Source organism: Aulostomus chinensis, chromosome 6, assembly GCF_037954235.1.
Source record: "Aulostomus chinensis isolate RoL2024-O1b breed Wild chromosome 6, RoL_Achi_v1.0, whole genome shotgun sequence".
NCBI classification, from domain to species: domain Eukaryota; kingdom Metazoa; phylum Chordata; class Actinopteri; order Syngnathiformes; family Aulostomidae; genus Aulostomus; species Aulostomus chinensis.
Window position 1 is genome coordinate 22750556 of NC_141325.1, and position 23485 is coordinate 22774040.

The window sequence follows — 23485 nt, forward strand, 5'->3', positions numbered from 1 at the left end:
TTCAGTCCCTTTTTGCATTGGTGATTATGAAGCATGTTGTGTTCACCACAAAGTCAAAAGCAAAAGCTGAATCATTAGTTCCTTAAACTGGATCTAAAAAGTCAAGTCAATTTTATTTGTATAGCACCAAATCACAAATTTTATATCCGCTCAATGTCTTCTGAACATTAAATTGATGTTTGGTCCCAGGTTTGGAGTGAAACAATTTTATATATCTTGAAAAAATATGATTAAAAATACTCAAGAAGATGGAGCGTCAAAAAGCAAAGAATCCAGGACTTTCTTAATTAGTGCTGACAAGAAATATGCTTTTGCACAATTTTAGAGTAGTATTATCAAAAGAGCCTGCAGAAAGCTTGGATGTATGAGTTCAATGATGAGTTCCATGACATTATTAGTCACTGTTGTTGCATTCCAGACAGAAATACTTAAGGGACGTTGTGGTTGTGGTTTGCAATTTCCCTGGCGGAACATCCAAAAGGGATTAATTAAGTAGTCTGTCTGTCTGTCTGTTTAGGGTCATACAGTTGTTAAACTATTCTGGACCGTAACTCTAGTGGGCCTGGAATGTTTTGTCCAGCGCCTCCAGCATTTTTTTCTTGTATGGATAACCAAAACATTTGGGAACATCAGTAGTATATATAAATTAGCACTGTAAACACGGTGTCAAAGACCTTTACATAGATGTTGAAATACAAGAGTATAAATAGAGATGTATATGCCTCATAGATACAAACCCTAATTAAAAAGTATGACCATAATAACTGACACTAAAAGCAAATACAGGGAGTTCATAAAATGGCTACTCTATAGAAATTACCATTCAGCAGCCATGATTATAACATCGACTACTAAATACCGTAAACAAGTAACTCAGGTCATGGAGTCATGAGAGTGTGACACTTGATAAGCAATGTATACTATAAAACCAAATTAAAGTGATATAAGTACAGTATTACATTATTGCCTCCACTTATTATGCAAAACATGAAATAACAAGTCAAGTCAATTTTATTTGTCTAGCGCCAAATCACAACAAAAGTTATCTCATGACACTTTACAGGTAGAGCAGGTCTAGAAACACGCGCCTTCAATGAATTTACACCCAACAATTCTCCATCAGCAGCACATCCTGCAACAGCAGCGAAGAAAACCTTCCTTTTAACAGGCAGGAACGTCAAGCAGACCCAGGATCAGTGGGGACGGCCTTCAGCTTTGACCGGTTGGGGGGAAAGAGAGCAGGAGAGCGGGGCAGAGACAAAGACAGATAATGGAGGAAGACAGATATACAGAAGGAAAGAGAGGGATAGAGATAAAGAGAGAGGAAAGGGAAGAGACTGATGGACAGACGGGGACGTGAGAAGGTGATGCTACGGGTGGCAGCTTGAGCCTCTTCAGGTCTGCAGCCTCCGCCAGCAGCACCCAGGATCTGGGATGAGGGGAGACTGAAGGCTCCAGAGAAGAAGATGAGTTAGTAATACGTATGAGTATGATTTTTATATGACAAATATAGGAGGATAGAGAGGACAGAGAGGAGTCGAGAGAAGCCCAGTGCACCATGGGAGATCCCCCAGCAGCCTAATCCTATAGCAGCATGTCTAAGGGCCAGCCTAAGCAGCCCAACTATAAGCCTGATCAAAAAGGAAGGTCTTAAGTCTGCTATAAAAGGTCGAGAGGGTGCCTGCATCCCGGACCGAAACAGGGAGACTGTTCCACAGGAGGGGAGCCTGATAGCTGAAGGCTCTGGCTCCCATTCTATTTTTAGAAACTCTAGGAACCACCAGTAACCCTGCATCCTGGGAGCAAAGGGTTCTAGCTGGATAATAGGAGACTATAAGCTCTGTCAAATATGAAGGTGCCTGATTGTTGAGGACTTTGTATGTTAGAAGGAGAATTTTAAATTCTATTCTGAATTTGACAGGGAGCCAATGCAGAGAAGCCAGTACAGGAGAGACATGGTCTCTTCTACTAGTTCTCGTCAACACCTGGGCAGCAGCTTTTTGGACCAGCTGGAGAGTCTTTAGGGACCTATTGGTGCTGCCTGATAAGAGAGAATTGCAGTAATCCAGCCTGGAAGTGACAAAGGCATGGACGAGTTTTTTTGCATCCTCTGGAGACAGGATGTGTCTGATCCTAGCAATGTTTTGTGAATGAAAGAAAGCAGTCCTAGAAATTTGCTGAATGTGGGCATTAAAGGACAGATCCTGATCAAAGAGAACTCCTAGGTTCCTTATGGTCGTGCTGGGGGCCAAGGTAATGCCTTCCAGGGTACCTATCTCATTAGATAGGGTGTCTCTAAGATGTTTTGGGCCCAGGACAATGACTTCAGTTTTATTGGAGTTTAATAAAAGGAAATTAAGGGTCATCCAAGTTTTTGTCTCCTTTAGACAGGCCTCCAGTTTAGTCAGCCGATTTATTTCATGTGGATGCATTGATAAGTACAGCTGTGTGTCGTCAGCATAACAGTGAAAATTAATTGAGTGTTTCCTAATAATGTGACCGAGAGGAAGCAGATAAAGTGTGAAGAGGATTGGTCCAAGCACAGACCCTTGTGGAACACCATAAGTGACTGCAGTGGTTTCAGAGGGTTTATCATTAGTGAGTATGAACTGAGATCGACCTAGTAAATATGACCTAAACCAGTTAAGTGCAGGTCCTTTAATGCCAATGACATGGTCCAGTCTCTGTAGAAGGATATGGTGGTCAATGGTATCAAAAGCTGCACTAAGATCTAATAGGACCAGCACAGAGACCAGTCCCTCATCTGATGCTAGTAGGAGGTCATTGGTAACTTTGAAGAGTGCTGTTTCTGTGCTATGATGAATCCTGAAACCTGACTGGAAATCCTCTAATAAGGTGTTGCTGTGGAGAAAGTCACAGAGCTGTTTAACAACTGCTTTCTCCAGAATTTTGGAGAGAAAAGGAAGATTTGATATTGGTCTGTAGTTGGCCAAAACTTGTAAGGGAAATTCTCCTTGTAGACCGTTGAGAGTTGCTAATTCTCTGAAGAATCACGAACGCAGTGTGATGAATCAAGTCTCTTTACTGCATGCAGCATGGACAGAAGACTGCTGAGTGTTCTCTCTTGATCTGTACAATGACCCAACCTTTTATACCATTAACAACAAAGGGCAGATGATTTCCACATCAAAGCAATGACTATAGGATATAGGAAATAACACCTGTTAAATATTTGCTTCTCAACTCCCCCCTTCATCCTGGTCTATTGCCCTTTTGTGCCTTGAGGTCAGGATGGTCCACAGGAACTCGTAAAATACTTCCTGAGGCTCCTACCTCTATTACCTCTGACTTCTCTATTAAGTCAATTCCCACAAACTTCTGGATCTAGGTTTGCTTTTTTGAGAAGGGGTCTAATTACTGCCACTTTAAAGGACTGTGGGACGTCACCAGATAACAGTGACACATTGATCATATCTAAGAGGGAGGTGCTAACGAGGGGTAGAGAGTCCTTAAGCAGCTTGGTTGGGATGGGGTCTAGAAGACAGGTGGATGGTTTAGAGGAGGAAATGATTGAACTGAGCTCATCAAGGCTAACGGTAGAAAGGTGTCAAAGTGTAAATAACAAATAACAGATGGCAAAAGTCTATGTAAATTAATACTTTATTTTTTAAGAAATTAAATTAATGGTGAGTAATTTCATATATGGCTGCTACATTTTTACCTGGTAATTTAATGACTTTTTACACAATTTAAAACAGACCTTGCTATTGGCTCCTGGCTGTGAATAAATGAGATTTTAGACAGGTTAGACTAAAGATCAGCTCTGCCATACTCTTATGTCACACACAGCCGGAGATCAGAAAATCTGGAAACCACTGTAGTTGATATATGAATGAAAACAGGGAGGGTTTCATCAGACATGCCATGCCCATAAATAGGGAGAGGAAAAACAGGTCCCAGCTGCTTCAGGACATAATGCTGTTTTCTATTTATAGTTCCATCTTAGTGACAGAAGAGTGCAAGATGAATGATGCACTTGACCCTTCTCTCTGCCCATTATTGACGATAAAGGAATTTTGTGCGATGAAGTCATTTGTCAGATGCAAGAAACAGGCTGGAGACTCAGAGTTGGCTTATACTGGACACTTTAATGGATATCCGATACAGATATACAGGATTCACTATGAGTTGGGTTTTTCACCTCCCCTGGAACATCTGTGTCTGACCCCTCATAAACAGTCATAGTTGTACAGCATGGAAATACCAGTAATACCAAACTGGAACATCCTGCACTGATGGGACCGCCCTGTAGTCTAGACAATACTGGCTGGTGTTTTTTGATATGACTCAAGAGGCAGCAATGCCCTGTAAGTAAGCAAGTCAATGGGAACGGGGACTCAAAGCAATGAGAGTGGAGTCTTCTTTAATGACCTCTGACCTGTGGGCAGTACAGCAGCGAGAAGGGAATTGCTGATTCACTTCATTCTCACGCTAAAGCAGCAAAGTGTGGAAAATTATTTTTCGATGTGGTCACATTGTGTCATTTTTTTGGCAACTAATACCAATACAGTGCTGATATTAATGTTAGTCGAGTACTTAAAATACTTTTATGAACACTACTAGGACTTATACTACATGATAAGGAATTTCATCAAGTATCCTTTGTTTTGACTTTCAATGAGCTCTTTATTAATTGTGACTTCGTTGCTTGAACATCTACTACATGCATAACTGTGTTCAGACTACCTGAACGTCACATCCGTGCATAATGTTCCGATGAGGTTCTACTGATAGTGCCAAACAATACAAGTATGACTGTATATGAGGGAAGGATATCAGATGTTCCGAGGGAGTTGACTCAACCTCATCTCCAGGGGTGAAAGTGAGCCGGAACGGGCCGGAACGCAGTTCCCATAAAATATTCACGGACAGAATGGAGTTCTGTTGAAAAAAAGGTGGAGAAGGGAGCTGTCAAAATCCCATATTAAATAAACAACGTCTGACGTTGGTTTCAGGGTGGGGCGTAAGCACGCGCAGCGCTACCAAGTTGGCTTGGTTTGCGCTCATGTGATGTCACAGCGCGCCCACATACACAATGAATGGACTTCCCCCACGCAGCCTGCACCTTGCGCGTTCAGTGTGAAACCGCCTTGTCACGGAGTTGTGCCCATGAGCGCATCTCCGCATGGGAGGCGTTTCTGGTTGGCTGACAGACGGACACATGGGTCACGTTACCAGCATTGTTAGTTTTGATTGGTTAAAACCACACGTGTTCTGCTTTCAAGGAACGAAAAAAAGAGAAAGAAAACAAAACAGAGGGCAAAATCAAAGAACTAGGCTGCGGGCTCCCTGCTTTAGCACAATGCAACGTAAAATAAGTGACATGTTTCAGAGAAAATGTGACAGAGTTGAAGAAGCAAGAGAAAAAGTTAGCAAAATTAGACCCATGGAAGATTCAGACTCAGAGCCACTCACTGATGAGAGTGAGTTACAGGGAGAGACTGTCTCTGTGGAGTCTGCCAGTGAGAACCTACAAGAAGAAGAAATCATTGAGTGATTCTGATGATCTGTTCCCTGTTGTTAGCAGTGTAGTGGGCAATTACTGAAAAAGCAGTTTTCAAAGCATTTCCAGGGGTCGCCCGGTAAGGGTGGGGCTATGGGGGCTGCAGTTGTGTGGGGAATAGACACTCGAAAACTGAAATAAAAATCGCCCAAAACCGATTAAAAACCATAAAACTTCGTTGGCGGTGGGCACCCAAAGTGCGTGCGTACAGTTCCGGCAAGACTTTAAGCCACTTTCACCCCTGCTCATCTCACAGCGAACCTTGTACATTTCTTGTGAACTTCCAGTGAAGTGTTCAGTGCAAGCCAACTCTGAGCCTGTTTCTTGTGTTTGAAAAATTCCTTCATCATACAAGGTTCCTCTACACTACTATTTCTTTAGTTTTCCAATTCACTGTCCTCCACTACTAACCTGTCTGGATATGATTACTCCGAAGTTGATCCGTCTGGATCTCTCCAACTGATATTCATATTGCTCATATTGCTGGCTCTCTATGATAGGGTCTCATCTGAATTGCAGCAGCTACTGGAAGCTGGCATATCTGAGCCAGTGGTTGCTTTGCCATTGGTCTCAAACCTGGCGGTGGTGTAGCAGAGGTTGGAGGCTCTGAACATCTGTAGTGATCTACAGAACCTGCAGTAAATGTGACCTTAATCCCCCACAAGCATATTCTACCCACCTCAAACAAGCTCACAGCTCAGTCCTATAGCTTTGCTGTTTTTTTTCTAAGCTTGACCTCAAACAAGGATACATGCAGATGCATCTCCTACATGGCTAACATGCTTAACTACACTTGGATGCCTTTGATCTTTGTAGATTACTGGAAAATCAACATCAAATCGAGGTATGCCGGGGTGGCGCCAGAATATGCCTCATTAATTTAAGACCATACTTTTGCGCAGGCTTGCACTATGCTTCTGCTAGGGCCCTTGTGTGGTTCTGTTAGTGGTGACAGCTGACATGCATGCACAGTGCATCTGAGCCAGTGAAGGGAACCCCACACTTACCTCCTGTTCATACACAGCTGATCCACCATTACAGTGTTCAAACACAAGACACATCATAATTCACCTATGAGCAAATCACGCCCAAATATGCTGCTACTGCACCATGCCTTTGAATGAATCCATAATAGTTCCTAAATTCAAACCAGCACGAGGAGGAGTAACTGGAATACGGGGGAGAATCTCAAAACTCAGATCAAATGTAAACCCACGTTTTCAAAAAACAGACAAAAGGAAAGGGTTTGTCAGTGGTTCACTTTTATTGACAATTATTTTGTAATCTATATGCACAGCGCACACATTTTGACAAAAATATAAAAATTCACAAATTTTTCATTTTCAACATTTTCATTCTGAAGTCACAGGAAGTCTTTTGCATTGTACACATGTACAAAATCAGCAAACACTGATGTGGGAGGCTGCCATGTAATGTCACCCCTCCATTTTCTACCACTTATCCTGTTAAGGGTTGTGGGGGGACTGGAGCCTATCCCAGCGACTTTCGGGTGAGGGTTGGGGAACACCCTGGACAGGTCGCCAGTCCATCACAGGGCCAACACATATAGACAGACAACCATTCACACTCACAGCCACACCTACGGTCAATTTAGAGTATCCAATCAGCCTAGTCCCCATTTGATGTCTTTGGACTGTGGGAGGAAGCCAGAGTACCGGAGAGAACCCGCGCAGGCACGGGGAGAACATGGAGACTCCACACAGACAGATCCCATGCTTGGGCCGGGGCTTGAACCTGAAACCTTCTTGCTGTCAGGCGACAGTGCTAACCACTGCACCACCATGCTGCCCCCATGTAATGTCATATTTGATACAATTCAAACAGAATGACGGAAACAGTGACAGAAACTGTGGAAGAACTGCGGTTTGGCTAAATAAAAACAGAGGTAACAAATTTCAGCTGTAGCGGGGTGTCACACTGGTGAAGCCAAGTTGGGTTTTTGTCCTGTCTGCATGTTGTGTCTTGTCATTTCCTGTTTTATTTTGAAATTTAACTCTCCTCTCATTTCAGATCACTTGTCCTTCCTCATGTCTTGGTCTGATTGCTAAGTGTTTCCACCTGTTCCCCATTACCTTGTGACTAAATATTGTCTCCATCTCCCTTTGTCCCCATGTGTTCACCCCAGCCCTTTGACGCCAGCCTTGATTGGTGTTTTGTGTTTTTTCCTTCCTCCAAGTGAGAGATTTTTTGGGGATTTTCTATCTTAAAACAGTCTTTACTTAATGTTTTCATAGCTTCTTGTTTCCTCTGTAGTTGGGATGATTTTCATTAACCGATTAGCCTTCAATAGCCTGTTGCGTTTATTCCTCCTTTCAGTGGAGTGATATTTATTCGACATTTTTCATAGCCTCGCCTATTACCATTTGGAACCAAACATTTCTGATGGATCGGACCACTTGAAAGTGCTCATATACTGGCTGCTGGGTCACTGTGTAGAAGAGTCATGACCTGACCATTGCTGCTTTATGAATAAAATGGACTCAACTTAACTGTTAGATGTACAATAATTTGCTTGCATGCACTCATGTTGCTTTGTGAAACAGGCAAAATTAAAGTAAATGAAGCCGAGTATATATAATCATGATGAAATGTATAATGCAAACATATACAATAAGTAATACACATTACAGGACTGATGTTGGGCACACAAAATGGTAAAACACCACAAACGAAATGGTACATTTTAAATGGCATCAACAAAGGTTTCGCCTGTGGTAGTTTGCTTGCTATAAAGTGATCAGATTATTGGGGCAAAAGTTCAGCGCCAAAAAAAGCCAAGTATTCACTCTTACTAATGAGTTTGGGCTGCGACGATTTTACTTGTAGTATGCTGTTAGCTCCCAAGACAAACAAGCCATCTGTATAGAGGGATTTAATCCATGGTGTCATATTGCAATTCACCGTGTCAACAGACGACAGGAGAAGTGTGTACACAGTGTAAGCCTCACGGAAAACAAACACCTGGTTTAAGAGAGTCAGCATATGTCCATGACATGAGAAGTTGGCCTTACTCTCGTAGGTGATCTGCAGGAAGACTCTGTACTTGCCGGATCTGGACAGAACAAGGCTTCCATTGGAGTACTTGAAGCCATCCTCACAGTGGGCATTTCCAAATTTATCCTCCCACTTAAGAAGCTTTCCATTTGCCTGATTGCCTCTAAAAGCTGAGAATGAGATTAGAGAGTAAATAATTAGGTTCGTTCTGATGGTTTCTGCTTCTGTATCACACCAAGACAACAAATTATAGACTCTTGAAGCCTGGACAAGGCTCAAGGACAGGCAAGCAACATAGGAGCTGCCATTGTGTAGGGTTTTCAACACAGGCAGGGCAAGATAGATTGTAATATTATTTATGAGTTTTCATGATCATTTATGATGTGAAATTGAATTTATGAGTTTATTAATGTTCTGTGGATGAATTGGGCTCTATTAACAAACTTGCCGTACCTTGGCTTACAATAAGGTTAGGGTCCTAATGACCTGGTAATATGCTACCCCCTATTTATTTGGAGCGCAGAGTACAACTTTTGAAGTGCGGAGAAAAAGGTAGGTTTGAAGGATTTTAAAAGTAGCATCTGAAGGACATTTACATTCACCTGATCTGATCTGATCTGATGTGCTTTTCAGCTCCAATGTTACGATGCAGTCACAAACAATGACATAAAATCATGTCAATGATGATCAATGCGATGGTTATCAACCCAGGTGGACATTGTGAATTGTACGAGATATAGGAAAATGCTCACCACCATATGAAACATCAAGTAGGAGGAGATTACATCTGAAAGAGTGACAGTGACCCCTTTGAAAAATTCTGGTTTTAGTTGCTATTACTTGACGTGAGACCTAGATAGATTAAAAAAAATTCAAAATTCTTCACACGTGTTTTTGTTTTGTTTTGTTTTTTTGTCTTGTCTCCATTCTCCTCCAGTCCTACACACACACTCTCAGTCATAATCACACCCAATCACTCAACCTCTCACGATGCAGAATTCATGCACCAAATACCAAAATTCAAAATTCTTCACACGTGTTTTTGTTTTGTTTTGTTTTTTTGTCTTGTCTCCATTCTCCTCCAGTCCTACACACACACTCTCAGTCATAATCACACCCAATCACTCAACCTCTCACCATGCAGAATTCATGCACCAAATACCAAAGTGGTTTTGAAATCCAAGTTGTATTGGTCTCATTTTTCCCTAGAATTTTATGATGATCGTGGCCATCTGCTAAATCGTCTCAGTTTATTCACAGTTTTTTTTTTTTAATCATTTCAGAAGGACTCTTTTTCTTAACAAGTTTGAAAAAAAAATAGAGGGACTTGATCTGAGTCATGGAAAAGAACGTTTTCCGTTACAATATTAGGAAAAAATTGGTTTTAAAGTCAGTCATGTGTTCAGTATTACAGTTTATAAATGCATCATGACACGAGCAATTGTATAGTTTGAAATACAGATAAGTATAATGTTTGGGTTCATAAGCCACTTAAAAGGCTCAGTAAGAAATGGCTGTGTAGGTTTTAAATAAAAGTTTTCAGCATTATTGTTACTTCAACAACTAAGGGTGCATTTTTTTTTCACTATTTCATTGAAGAAAACCTTTCTTGAAAACTAGATCTCTAACCACGAAAATCTTATACCACTAAACAACATTTTACCGGTTAGCATGGCACTTGGATTCCTTAAGTCTTCAAGCTTCTGCTGTTTGTCGTTTATTCCTGAAAATAAAAAGAGAAAAAGAAAAATTTACACTGATTTATTGCTTTTCCGTTATTTTCAGTTCCCTGACCACAGAGCAAATGTGTATTCAACAAAAGAATCAAACAAGAAATTTACCATTAAAATTCCTGTCAGGTGACTTTGCAGTCTGTAAAGAAAGAAAGATTCTTAAGATCATTTGTTGTAAAATAACAATGAAAATTTAAAAAAAAAAACCTTTCAATTTTACAACTGTGGATTCAGAATGGATTGTTTTACACCCCGCTTTTGCTGATCATACATGAGATTATCTTATATTATTGGAAAATTAATATAATAGTGTACTTTTCCTTTGCATTCCCAGTAGCTGAACATGTAGAGCATTATTATGGCTCACTAGGGTACATAGTTATTAGAGCATACAATATCACACACAGTCCTAACGCTGCTTTAGTCAGTGCCGATGTGTCTGGGTCATAAGACTTCGAGATCCTGGCCAATGCATCATTTCATCCAGACTGAAGACGAATCACACTATCAGCATATTTCATGTTTTTTCGATCTGGCAATGTAAGAAGAATCATTCTCTCTGACGATGCCAAATAAATTGCAATTGAAATATCAATATAAACAATGAGAATTTTTTTTCAAAAATTGTTACTGTGACTATTTGTCGTGAAAATATTGGATTCAAATTAGAGATATTGGATCCAATCAGTTGGTTCAGTTGATTTGTTCATGGAAATGAATATATTTCATGTACAGATTTTCGCTGTTTTTTTGTTTTTAACCAATAGTATGGAGACTAGTTTGTTGCTGTTGGATTGTAACGTGACAATGCATAACACCTGTGACTTGGCCACGAGTCAACGCCAGAGCTTTCAGCGCCTCAGGCAGCGGCAGTCTCACCTGATCGTACAGTAAACGGCAACTCAGCCCTCCCGACACAACTGTGGTAAGGACAGCGACAACTGCTGAACTCAACAGCAGTAACACCACGGATAACATCCGCACGGTTCGTTGTGGTCGTCTGTTCGTCTGCCGGAGAAATTTGACATCGTTTTTTCCCTCATGAGAGCCTTGGAGCTCTTCCCTGCAGCTGCAGCATCGGCTGTAGTGGTCCTCCTCCATGCCGCTGATCAGGCATCAGTGAATCAGCCGCTGACCGCCCAGAAATCTACTTTATACGCCCGGTATCGCCCACGTTGAAAAATCACAACACGAGACCGGAATCGAGGTGTCAAGTGTTGGGACTTGCGCGTTATTGGAATAGTGCCACTAATGTGTGTTCATACAAAAAGACATGCTCTAATATTTATTCAAGGATGATGAAATCCATTAAACCAAAATGTGACTCTAAATGTGAAGGGCCAGTTCGACTATGACCAGGAGGGAATCTTGTTACATTTTAACAATATTTCACATTTTTACACTTCTCCTCCCTCTCTCAACCCCAACTGGTCTAGGCGGATGGCCACCCACTGTGGGCCTGCTTCTGCCTGAGGTTTTCTTCTGTTAAAAGGGAGGTTTTTTTTTCTTGCCAACTTGGCCAAGTGCTTGCTCATGTGGGAATGTTGGGTGTCTTTCATCTGAATGAAGTAGTAAGGTTCTAGACCTGCTCTTTTTGTAAGGTGCCTTGAGATGGCTTCTCTTGTGATTTGGCGCTATATCAATTAAAGTTTGATTGATTGGCTTCCAGTCAAACAATATTAATCATGTTTGAACTGGTCAAAAAGGCAAAAAATGTCTAATGCAGGATAACAGATACGAAGAAAGAAGTTGTATTCTTCCAGGGTCTCACACTTGCCAGCATTGCCACCCATGTCCTGATTCTTGTGGAAGCCAAGAAACGCCATACATGCAATTAATATGTTATTATCTTGTTGTAACAAGATATTAACCCACTATATAAAGATATGCAATAATATCCTGCTATTATGAGATAACAAAAGGTCATAAAAATACCTCTGAGAGATCAGGAGGCACATACCAGTCAAAAGTTTGGACACCTTCTTATTTAGTGTTTTTTCTTTATTTTCATGACGACTTACATTGCAGATTCTTGCTGAAGGCATCAAAATTATGAATGAACACCGATGGAAATATGTAGTAAACAAAAACGTGTGAAATAACTACACCTCGTCAACATGTAACTAGTAAGTAGTTGACGCTGAGCACTTGGTGGCTCTTTTGCCTTCACTCTGCAGTCCATCTCATCCCAAACCATACTGATTGGGTTTAGGTCAGGTGACTGTGGAGGCCAGGTCATCTGGCGCAGCACTCCATCACTCTCCCTCTCTGGTCAAATTTCCCTCACACAGCCTGGAGGTGTGTATGGGGTCATTTTCCTGTTGAAAAATAAGTGATGGTCCAACTGAACATGAACCAGATGGGATAGTGTGTTGCTGGAAGATGCTGTGGTAGCCATGGCGATTCAGTGCGCCAATAGTGTCACCAGAAAAGCACCTCCACACCATCACACCTTCTCCTCCATGCTTCACGGTGGGAACCATGCATGTAGAGACTGTCCATAAAGACACAGCAAGTGGAACCAAAGATCTCAAATTTGGACTCATCAGACCAAAGCACAGATTTCCACTGGTTTAATGTCCATTCCTGGTGTTTCTTGGCCCAAACAAATCTCTTCTGCTTGTTGCTTAGTAGTGGTTTCTTAGCAGCTATCTGAACAGTCGATGTAGAGATGTTTTTGCTACTAAAACTTTGTGTGGCATTTATCTGCGCTCTAACCTGAGGTGCGGTTAACTTGCGATTTCTGAGGCTGGTGTCTCAGATGAATTTACCCTCAGCAGCAGAGGAGACTCTTGGTCTTCCTTTCCTGGGGTCCTCATGTGAGCCAGTTTCCTTGTAGCGCTTGATGGTTTTTGCAACTCCACTTGGGGACACATTCAAAGTTTTTGCAATTTTCTGGACGACTGACCTTCAGTTCTTAAAGTAATTATGGACTGTCATTTCTTTTTACTTAGCTGCTTAGTTCTTGCCATAATAATTGAATTCTAACACTTGTCAAATAGGTCCGTCAGCTGTGTACCAACCTGACGTCTGCACAATACAACTGATGGCCCCAACCCCACTTAAGAAGGCAAGAAATTCCACAAATGAACCCTCACAAGGAACACCTGTGAAGTGAAAATCATTTCAGGTGACGACATCATGACCCCATTGAAAGAAGGCCAAGGGTTTGCAGCACTGTCAACAAAGCAAAGGTTGTCCACTTAGAGGAACCTAAAATATTAAACATATTTACAGTTATTGAACAGTTTTTTTCTTTACTACATAATTTCATATATCTTTCATCATATATTTGAGATCTTCAGTATGTATCTACAATGTAGAATGTAGTAAAAATAAAGAAAAAAACATCCCCCCACTAGAATGTGTCTCTGTCAGAGATAATATCCCGATAGATCCTCGTCATTTAAAGAGAGACTGACCAGACTGCAGCTCAACGTTAACGGGATCCTGCTGAGATTATTGACTTAATAACCAGACAAGGAGTCCGGGTGGTTTTCATGGTTACTGAATGATGCACAAGTGGCACCAACAGACCGGACTTACTTGATCTGATGTTTTCGTCTCAAATCATCAGTTGTAACAGTTTGTAAGATATAAATGTGGCAATCCTACTCTCTCCAAAAAGTAAAAAATTAATACAATGTTTTATTTCATTTCATGATAACAGGATTATTATCTTGTCATCATGAAATAATGGAGCTTGTGAGAATGTTATTACAAGATAACTTATGTACAGTTACTGAGCTTTGTTATCTTGTCATAATGGGACATGAAGTCATTATCTCAACATAAAAAAACTCCTTACCTTGTGACAATCTCCCTTGAGTGTCCTTCCTCTCCTGCCTGTTGCTGGCCTCAGGTCTTTCTCTGCTTCATCCCAGAGCGAGCTCCAAATGATGCATCCAGATGGTTGTAGACAATTGTAGATTGTATACAGATGATTGTAAACAATGCTGTCACTCTCCTGCGTACGTCACCGGGTAGCACAGTTTCCAGCACTCTAACTACCTCTCTGTCGAATGCCTCCCATTCTTTCTTGGCTGGTGGTGTTGGTCAATTCATTGGCCTTTTCCTCTCACTTCCCCCCACGGGCTTGATTCCTGGCTGGCTTGCCAGATACATTGTTGTTACTATAGCACATGCCCCCCTCTGTTTTGTGCCTGGAGATTCTGAGTACTGTGGTTGGACATAACATGAAAATGCAGCATTTCTTTCATGACATTTTTTAAAGATTGGAAAGAGCAATAATCCAAGGTTCTGTATTGAGGTCACTGGATGCTGACTTGTGGGGGAAAAAAAAGCGTGGGAAGACAGTACATAGTTTTATATGGAGATGACTCAGAATGTTCTCAAAATAACCACAGTTCAGATTCAAGCATGTCTTGTCATGCTTTGTTAGTGGACCACCTGATTGTTTTGTTTTTTTCCTCACTGTCTTGGTAGAGCTTGATTTAGTTCCAGGGTATGGCTGATGTAAGAGCACCTCTATCTTACCACTGTTGATCTTGAAGAAGATTCGAGAGCTCAAACATCATCTGCGTTAAACATCTGTGCTTCCCTTTTTACCACTGTTTTCAAGAAACACAAAGACAAACAGTTAAACCAATTTTTTTATTTGAGAGTTGAGCTCTGACTTTGGGGTATTATGCACATAATTTTATTATTTGTTTGGAGCGCAACAGTTGGTGGTGCATCGGAATCCTGCAGCCGCGTATATGGAGATGTCCACTGAGAATAAGAAATCAAAATACAAAAGCTGTGGGTTAACTTGCGACATCACGCCCTGGCAAGTGAAAGGATGGCAGATCGTCGAGTGACAGTGTACACACAGTATTCTACCTGTACAATAATAGTGCTACTATTCACATTCAGCTGTACAAGAATCCTATTTACAGTGATCACATTAGGGAAAGAGCCAGTTACCTGAGGAGTTAGTCTCATAATTAGCTTTACTCATTCTCTGTGGTAAAAAGAAGCACACCTGACCAATGGTAGCCTAAAGAAGACAGAAAACATGGAACCGGGATCAGGTGTGACCGTGCATCAACTTTACAGAAACTCATTGTTGCAGCTGATGCAAACGTGACTGTAGGCGGTAACAAACCTCAGGAGGCTCAGGAATGTTTACCATGTCCACGTTTCACTCCATAACAACAGTATCAACAAAGAATACTGTGTGTTTTATCTTCAAGTGTATTTTTCAACTGAGGCTGAGTCACAGAGCCCAACCTCCACATACAAGTGACACATTTTCAAACGGTTGGTTCAGATTTTGCTGAGGTAGGCAGCAAAGAGCAGATTAGATTACATGGTGGTTTACGTAAGTCAATGGCCTGCAGTTGTGCCAAATGCTGTTCAGTTATAATTGGTGATCTTTCAAAGAAACACTCCTCTTGAATATGTTAGGTGAGCTGGCATGCTTTAAAAGACAGGAAGCTATAAACAAAATATAATGCTTGTGCCAGCAGCTTTCGTCTTCCCCCTCGATTCTCTCAAACAGACACAAACTCTACATGGAAACAAAATGGTCAATTCAAACTTGACAGCACGTGAGATAAAACACCATGAGTAAACACATCATACATGTGCAGCATTTCTCCCCAGAATGAAACATCAACCAATAAATAATCATAAAAATTCATTAAATAACAATCATGGTCTCCTTTCAGATCACTGCACCAGTGATCCAGTTATAACTTAAAACAGTCAAAAGTCAGCTTTAAAAATATCTGAAATGCTAGGCTCCTTGGAGTCCTCTAACCGCTGTTAGGACCATTGCTGCTGCAGACAGGTTAACACTTCTTCATACCTGTCCCACACCAATAACCTGACAAAGCTACGCAACATCTCCCTCTGCAGGCACAACTCAATTAAAACACCTTTTTCTTTGGACCCTCACTGATTGCCCATTTGCCCCCCAAAAAATCATATCAAAAGGGAATATATTTCAACTGGAAGTTTTGCATCTCTTTTCCACATTTTGGATCACATCTGCTTGATCTCACTGTTTACAAAGTGTTGTGACGTGCTGCAGAATAGCAGGGTAAGAACAAGAAGTCATACAGGAGCTTTGGGTTAGGTACTTTCCAGCAGCTTTGTGTTATCTGTAAATGGGTCCAGTCCTGGGATGGATCGAGTGCTAAGCCTTGTAGCAGTTGCCTTGTGTGGTGAGTGCCAGCTGGCCGTTGGGCGCCGCCTCGTTGGCTTCATCCTCCAGCAGCCCTGACACGTCAGCGTTGGGGATACTGTCGTGGTAGCTGCTGAAGCTGATGTTGTCCTCTTTCAATTCGATAGTCCAGAACGGGGCGTTGAGCTTGCGGTTCTGGTATTCTCTATACATGTACACACCTCCGACGAAGCCCAGCAGCACCACCACCACCAGGATGATCACGGCCAGGATGATGATGTTAAACTGCGTCCAGGAGACTTCAGTCAGGGCTGCTGTGGTGTTGTCAGTGGGGCTGCTCAGGCTTGTGAGCAGAGCCTGGGTGGTGGCGGCAGTGCTCAGTGTGGTGCTTGTGTTGGTGCTGCTAGATGTGGTGGTTGAGACATGTCTTGCTCTGGAGGAGGTCAGAGTGCTGGTGGTGATGGTGGATGTGGAAGAAGAAGATGTACTTGATGTGAGGGCCTCAGTTGTGGTTGTACCTGCTGGTGTCACAATGACACGGGGTGCTGAGAAGAGACAATTGGTAACAAGACAAAAGGAAATTTAAAAACCTCAAAACACAACTTTAATCAAAGTAGACAGCTCAACAAAGGCCTACTATTACACAATAACACCATCTGTTATTTCCTTATGTTAACTCCTATCCTTGAATTTTAAGACTTCAGTTTTTTAATGTAGTGTAAAACACGAGTGACACCTAGTGGCTAAAGGAAATACTGTAAAAAACTGTCCAGGTTTTGCACCACCAATTTGCACTTTTTACTAAAAGTGTAAGCTGACATAGAAACTTACCATAATTATAAGGGTTATTTTTTGTTTTGTTTTGTGTTAGCAATCATTGCCATTAGGTGCAACTGTTTTGTACAATCTGGCCTGGCAGATTCCCATTTATATTGTTTGTTCTGTACCAGGTACACTTGTCCATCCGAAGACTATTACTTTGAAAACAGTATTGTATACATGTTTTGAGTTTTTAAACTACTTTAGGTATGGATGTTTGAGTTGGGTCATACACAGTTTGTGCATTTTTCTTCTTGAACCAATCAAGTATACTTATGTTCATTTGTTTATTGTATCATAATTTTAATGTTGTACGCAATAATTGCAATATGACTTTACCCCAAATTGTGTAGCACTATTCAAGGCCAGCTTTTTAGGTGGACCAGAGTAAAGGTAGTTTATCTGTGTACAGGTGTGTTACACAGTGTTCACACTCATCAAACCAACTGGATTTTGTGGGTAAAGGGAACTAGGAGCCAAGCCTCGTATACATACCAAATTATAACATGCAGAATCCGTTCTCAAGCATTTAAATCAACTAAAGTATTTCCCACCGAAGGCCCCTGGCAGACCCTCAAGCACCAGTGGGGTTTCCTAGACCCCACTAAAAGAAACCCTGATTTACGAAACATTTATAAGTAAATGTGACAATCCAAGAACTGCAAAATTTACAGTCCTACACAAAGTTCTTTTCATGGCAGATATTTTGACATTTCCCAGGAAAAAAACAACTTAATATGGCATAAATAATGGTGTTATCGCATTTACATTATCCCAATATGATGAGACAGGCGATGGCACAGAGACAACTTTACTGTGATCAGTTGTAGCTGGGCTTTTCCTGCAATGACACTGACAATGCTTGCTGTAGGAGAAAACAGCAAACTCACATTGCCCTCAAAAGTACACAGATTGTGGAAGATGTGTGAAGGAGACGAGCCCTTTCCTAAAATGGGATGGTTTTTTTTATTGTTGTTATCATTAAATTTTAGTCTATCTATGTAAACTCAAGACACATTTCTTCAAACCCATAGCTTATAAACTCAACAGATGGAGATTTGCCCTGCAGTGCGCTGCGCACACATTAGCACTGGACTGATTACGCTTACAGATTACAGCCTGACAGGAGGATGATTTGGCTCGAATAAATGAACACACCTCAGTGTTTGTACACAGTATTTTTTTTTGTGTCTGTAAAAGATCTGACATGATCATTGATGTTAAGAGGACACTCTAAGGTTCGTCAATATCTGGCAATAATTAGCCAACTCGGGGTATTTTAGGAATATGGAATATCTGTTGGCTGATTTTATCATCAGCATTTGTTTGTAGGAGTTGGATGCAAAAGGGGATGAGAGATGCAGCTCTCTTCTTATTCGGATTCATTGTTCTCTACATTTAACTGCCCGATGATGTTCAAGGCTGTTTTAAGAGAAACGACGAGTCAGCACACTGTGGTTTGGTCGTACCTAGAGGGGTGCAATTATGTGCTCGGGCATCCCCCTTGAATCCAGGAGCACAGAGCTGGCACTGGGGTCCTGCGGTGCCATTGATGCAGCTGAGGCAGTGTCCAGTGTCAGGATGACACAGGTGGGGGGGGCCTTGAGGGTCTGCATTACCACTGCAATCACATGGAACACAAGCCCCAGACGATTTGTAGAAGCCGGCCCTGCACTGGTCACACTGTTGGCCGGTGTATCGGTGAAGGCACTGGTCACACACTGGAGAGCCACTGGGATCTGGACCGGAAAAGAAAACAATATGAATTAGGAAGTAGCAGATGATGGTGAAGCATCGATAAGAAGGGACACAAATGGATTCCGCTACATTCCTGTGAAGTCTTCTTTGAGTCTATTTCAGGCAGAAATGTCCCATATAATTGAATATTGGGACAATAAATCATCTCTAAAGTTATGAAAGATGTCTCATGTGATGACTTCAAATATGCTTTTCATTCAGTTTCCGGTCATACATTGAATAATATTTGTGGAGTCTTTATTACAAAAGACTGAAATAATTACTTATTAAAATAGTTGCCCTCTGTCAATCAAAATGGATTAATCAAATAATTCTTGCAGCTTTAAATTTTTGTCCTTATCGTCAATGCTTAACAGCTGCATAACAATTCTCACGACTGCTTTCAACTGACTTCGAACATTAAGTCACAAATAATCCCACTCATGTAAAAGGTTTAATTTTTTCCTCAACGTTTATAATTTGCATTGACCAACATGGTTCAACTAGACCTATGGTTGCACCACTAGGTGGCTCACAATGACAGTATGTTGACCTGGGATACGCGCAATCCTCCATGTAGCACAAGCACACACACTGATGTGATGATGTCATTTTGGCATCCTCATCTAATGTTTAACTTCATGGGTAGGGCAAAGCATATAACCTCACAGGATTGGAGTTCAATACTTGATATAAGCCCTAAGGGTGAGGCGTCAACTCCTGTGTGTCCTTAATCACAGACTGACAATGACAGAAAAAGGGGTGGAGCAGTGCATCAGGTATGTTGCTGCTTCTGTCAGTTTTCTCTTCCAGGCTCAGCCACATCAAAAGCATGACATGAAGTAGAACAGTGTCCTACACTGAGCTGCACCTGTCCTACGCACAATCTTCCAAATTATGACCAATTTTCCTTTACTGCCTATGGGCCTCAATAACCTTAACCACATTCATCATGTTTGTTCGATAAGGTTGCTCGTTGACTTTGCAAACGTACAGCATTATCGACTGTTTACCAGATTCCCTATGAAATTTAAGTATAAATCAACTAGAAGACAAAAAACTTTGAGACACATAAACCAAAAATTATTGCATAAACACCTCTGAGAGTTCAGAGGAAGGATTATTATCTTTTTTCCATCATTTCTTGCATCAAATATTGTGAATTCAACAACTATTTCATTAATTGCCTTGCCCTGTCATCCTGTAGTGTTGTGATAATGTACTTTTTGTTCATAAAAAACATGCGCAAAAAAGATAAAACAGACATGAAGTAGCAGTTGTAGAAAAGCAGAAGCAATCATAGGAGTTGTCCATGCATAACTGGCTTCAAATCAAGTGCCTCACATGCAAAAGTAAAAGTTGTAGCTGCATCCAGTATATCTTTCGGTAATAATGTAAGGTTGCCATGACTATCGATACATCATCATTTTTCTGATGCTGCAGGTTTAAAAGAATACGATCTCTGTTAATGATACATTTAATAGTATTCCAAGTACAGAAGCTATAAAAAATTTTGATTTTCAAATGAGAAAATACAGTGTTCATCCTTTGCTTGAATAGGGAAACCCATAGTGAGCACTGTACTGTGTTGAGTGAAGAAACATTTACCAAAAAAATAAAGAAAACAATATTAAAAGTGTATATGAGGAAAAGTAATAGGGCTGCAATTAATCAAAGAAATTCTTGGTCGACTGAAGCCCTCAAATTTCGACTAAAAATCGACTAATTTTATATATGAAAAATATACTGTGTCAACTATCGGCACAAAACCTGTTGAGGAATATTTAGACAAATGTTTTTGTCACGTTATAATAATTGACCGACGCTATCATTTGTCCTGCGCACAGAGAGAGACTGAACCGAGGAGCTCAGCATCGCGGCTGAAACACAAATAGACTTTTAAATTAAAACTTTACTCTTACACACAAAAGGCAGGTCCACGGTAAGATTTTTTTTTTTACAATTAAAACAAAACAATTATTAGACTAAAACATTGAAATATCAATTCTGATATGTTCATATACTCAAAACTGACGGGGCAACCTAAGGTGGACAAGTTAGCTTACCGTCTTAAGGTAATAGGCCGTGTTTGTCGTGGAGCTGTGATTTACAAACTGTTGTTTGCAAACTTTGCATTCGACTTTTTTCCATCATCTATTTTCATGAAATGCTGCCACGCTGCACATGACTTTGACATGGTGGACGAGGACTGACTTTAAATGAAACCGTCAAAATTAAATATACATTCATCAAACCACCAGACTTTAGCCTTCTAGTACTCTTCAGTCTGTCTGTCTCTAGCGGGTCGGGCGAGTCCAAAATAGCAAAACAAGGGGGGTGTTCAAAGATAGATCGTTATCTGTGAAACAGGGGTGCTTTCGGTACTTTCCTCCTGATGAAATTAACGTGGCAAAAAATCGACCTATCAGAATTTTGGTCGAGCCTGAACGTATTGACTAATAAATCGACCAGTCGACTGGGAGATTACAGCCCTAAAAAGTAACATGATAATAACTTACATATCACCAATGTTTGGTGAAAGTTCAGCGACTTTTTCTGTACCAGTGCTGTGCGTAGGTTTTAAATTAAAAAAAGAACAAAAACGTTTTTTTGGTGTGCAGAGATCTTGATGTTTTAATCTTTAAAAAAAAAATAAATTCCAGCATTGGACTTAAGTTTAAATTTCTAACACTTCTGATTCTGTCTCTTGACACCCCCCCCCCCCCCCCTTTCCTTATCTTAAATTTAATGAGAGGGAGTTCCCTGATGAGTGGTGATGCTCTGTAGAACAGCAGCTGATCTACAGCCACTGAAGGGCTCTTGTCTACACTTTAGGCCTGCCTAAATGTTTGGCTGCACACAGGAATCGTCATATGTGTCATATGTCTGTATCCCATGCATGTCCTCCAGCTGCTCTAGAAATAGGGGTGGGGGTGTGTTCCCTGGGGTACAGAATCGCTCCAGCCTTGTTTTAATTGTGTCCCCAGGTTTGGCTTGTACTGAATATCTCCACCACATGCTAAAGAAAGCATTTTAACAGGGAATTTTTTTTATTACTTCTCTTGAGGATAAAAGCTCCTCGTAGGGTCACGAATAGAAACTGCTTTCTGCTCAAGTAGCCAGACTTCTGAAGACCCTTATAATGAGGTCAAAACAAGAAATGGCCACTTCACTTCTTATCTGGATAAACTATACTGGCATGGGAACCTCTCCTGAAGCCCAATATCTTTTAGTTTTTGAGAGAAGTCTGAATAATTGTGAAAAGTAATAGCAGCAGCCTCTTGATGCTCTACATTCATACTACAGTTCTTGTCACGTTGGAGTACTTGGCAGAGAAAGATTTAGACACAGATAACTGCCTTCCACTGGCCTAGATGTGGGTTTCTTTCTCATCGTGGTCATGTGACTATGTTGTATTCCAGCAATGAGCAGACTGTTCCTGATAAGCTTGATTTAACCTCTAATGGAGGTTCAAAGGCAGTGGCCTGCTGAGTTATATAATCAGGAAGAAACCCCAGCTACACTGCACTTGGCCACAGGACCTGACCTGCCTGTTTACCCATCATTCTCTGCTTCGAGAGCGCATGCCCATAGACCTGGTAACTGCAGGCCAGGTAAACAGTGAAACAAGAAAAAGTCAAGGAGACATGAAAAATGTAAGCCCATCATTCTATACCAGTGGGTACAGATACAATCATACATGGATGATTTAATATGTGTGACCCACATTCTGCACTGGCGTAATGCTCCACTTCACCTCTGTGTGTGTCACTACGGAGGTTTTCATTTATTGCAACAAGCCTCATCCACATATTTAGAAAGCATCCGTCCTCCAACATGGAGCCATAATACTGCATCTTCTCATTTGTCTCTGTTGCCAAGGCAACAACTACTCGTAGGTTGTTCTCTTCACCAGCTCTGGTGTTAGGTCTGAAAACATCCTCCACAGCCACACATTCTAATAACATGAGAGCAGCTTTCTGTGGACAGCTTATGTCTCATCTTTCCTAAATAAACGCAGCTCTCCTTGTAATGTTGCTGTCTGGATAGACAACATGATGCTGCCCACCCCCCCCCCCCCCATCTCCCCCATCTCCCCCCAGTCTGTTGCTGCCTGAGTGGCGCTGAAATGGCCCAGCTGTGTTCATGCTGTCCCAGCTCGGCCTAGCCTGGTTCATGTCCCCTCCCTCCCATGTTTCACAACCTCCACCGTGGCCCCTGGCAGGCGCAAACAAAACCTGACAGCCTGAGTGCATCTATACATGGCTGTTGCCATGCAGGGAACAGAGAAGTCGGGAGGAGGGGGTTGAGTGGGCAGGACAGGGTGATAATGTAGATGATTGGTCTGAGGAGGGAGGTGCAAGAATGTGATGAGGAGTAAATGAATTGAGTAAAAAACACTGATGTTATGATTAAAGTGCAGTTTGACGTCGATCAGCTGTGACCTGTTCAAGAAAATGTGGGCTGACATATTCACCTGGTCAGACTAAAACTAGACTTCATCTGGTTTTGGTTGATCAGTTTATA

At 41.3% G+C, this 23485-nt stretch overlaps 2 protein-coding genes across 2 annotated transcripts in view; both read right to left on the reverse strand.

Moving 5' to 3' along the window:
• Nucleotides 1-6783: 6783 nt before the first annotated feature.
• On the reverse strand, nt 6784-13267 carry LOC147260464 (lymphotoxin-alpha). The gene is made up of 4 exons (XM_086207068.1): nt 11152-13267; nt 10381-10411; nt 10203-10262; nt 6784-8709 (listed from the first exon to the last, which is right to left on the reverse strand). The coding sequence occupies exons 1-4, from the start codon at nt 11371-11373 to the stop codon at nt 8288-8290; spliced, it is 735 nt and encodes a 244-aa protein (XP_086063194.1). The 5' UTR covers nt 11374-13267; the 3' UTR covers nt 6784-8287.
• Nucleotides 13268-14867: 1600 nt separating this feature from the next.
• Nucleotides 14868-23485, reverse strand: part of LOC147260465 (multiple epidermal growth factor-like domains protein 9) — a 43673-nt gene continuing 35055 nt past the window's right edge. Inside the window, exons 5-6 of the mRNA XM_086207069.1 lie at nt 18691-18960; nt 14868-16947 (exon numbers count right to left, since the gene is read on the reverse strand). Coding sequence (XP_086063195.1) covers nt 16415-16947; nt 18691-18960 — 803 coding nt within the window. The 3' untranslated portion in view covers nt 14868-16414. The remainder of the gene's footprint in view (nt 16948-18690; nt 18961-23485) is intronic.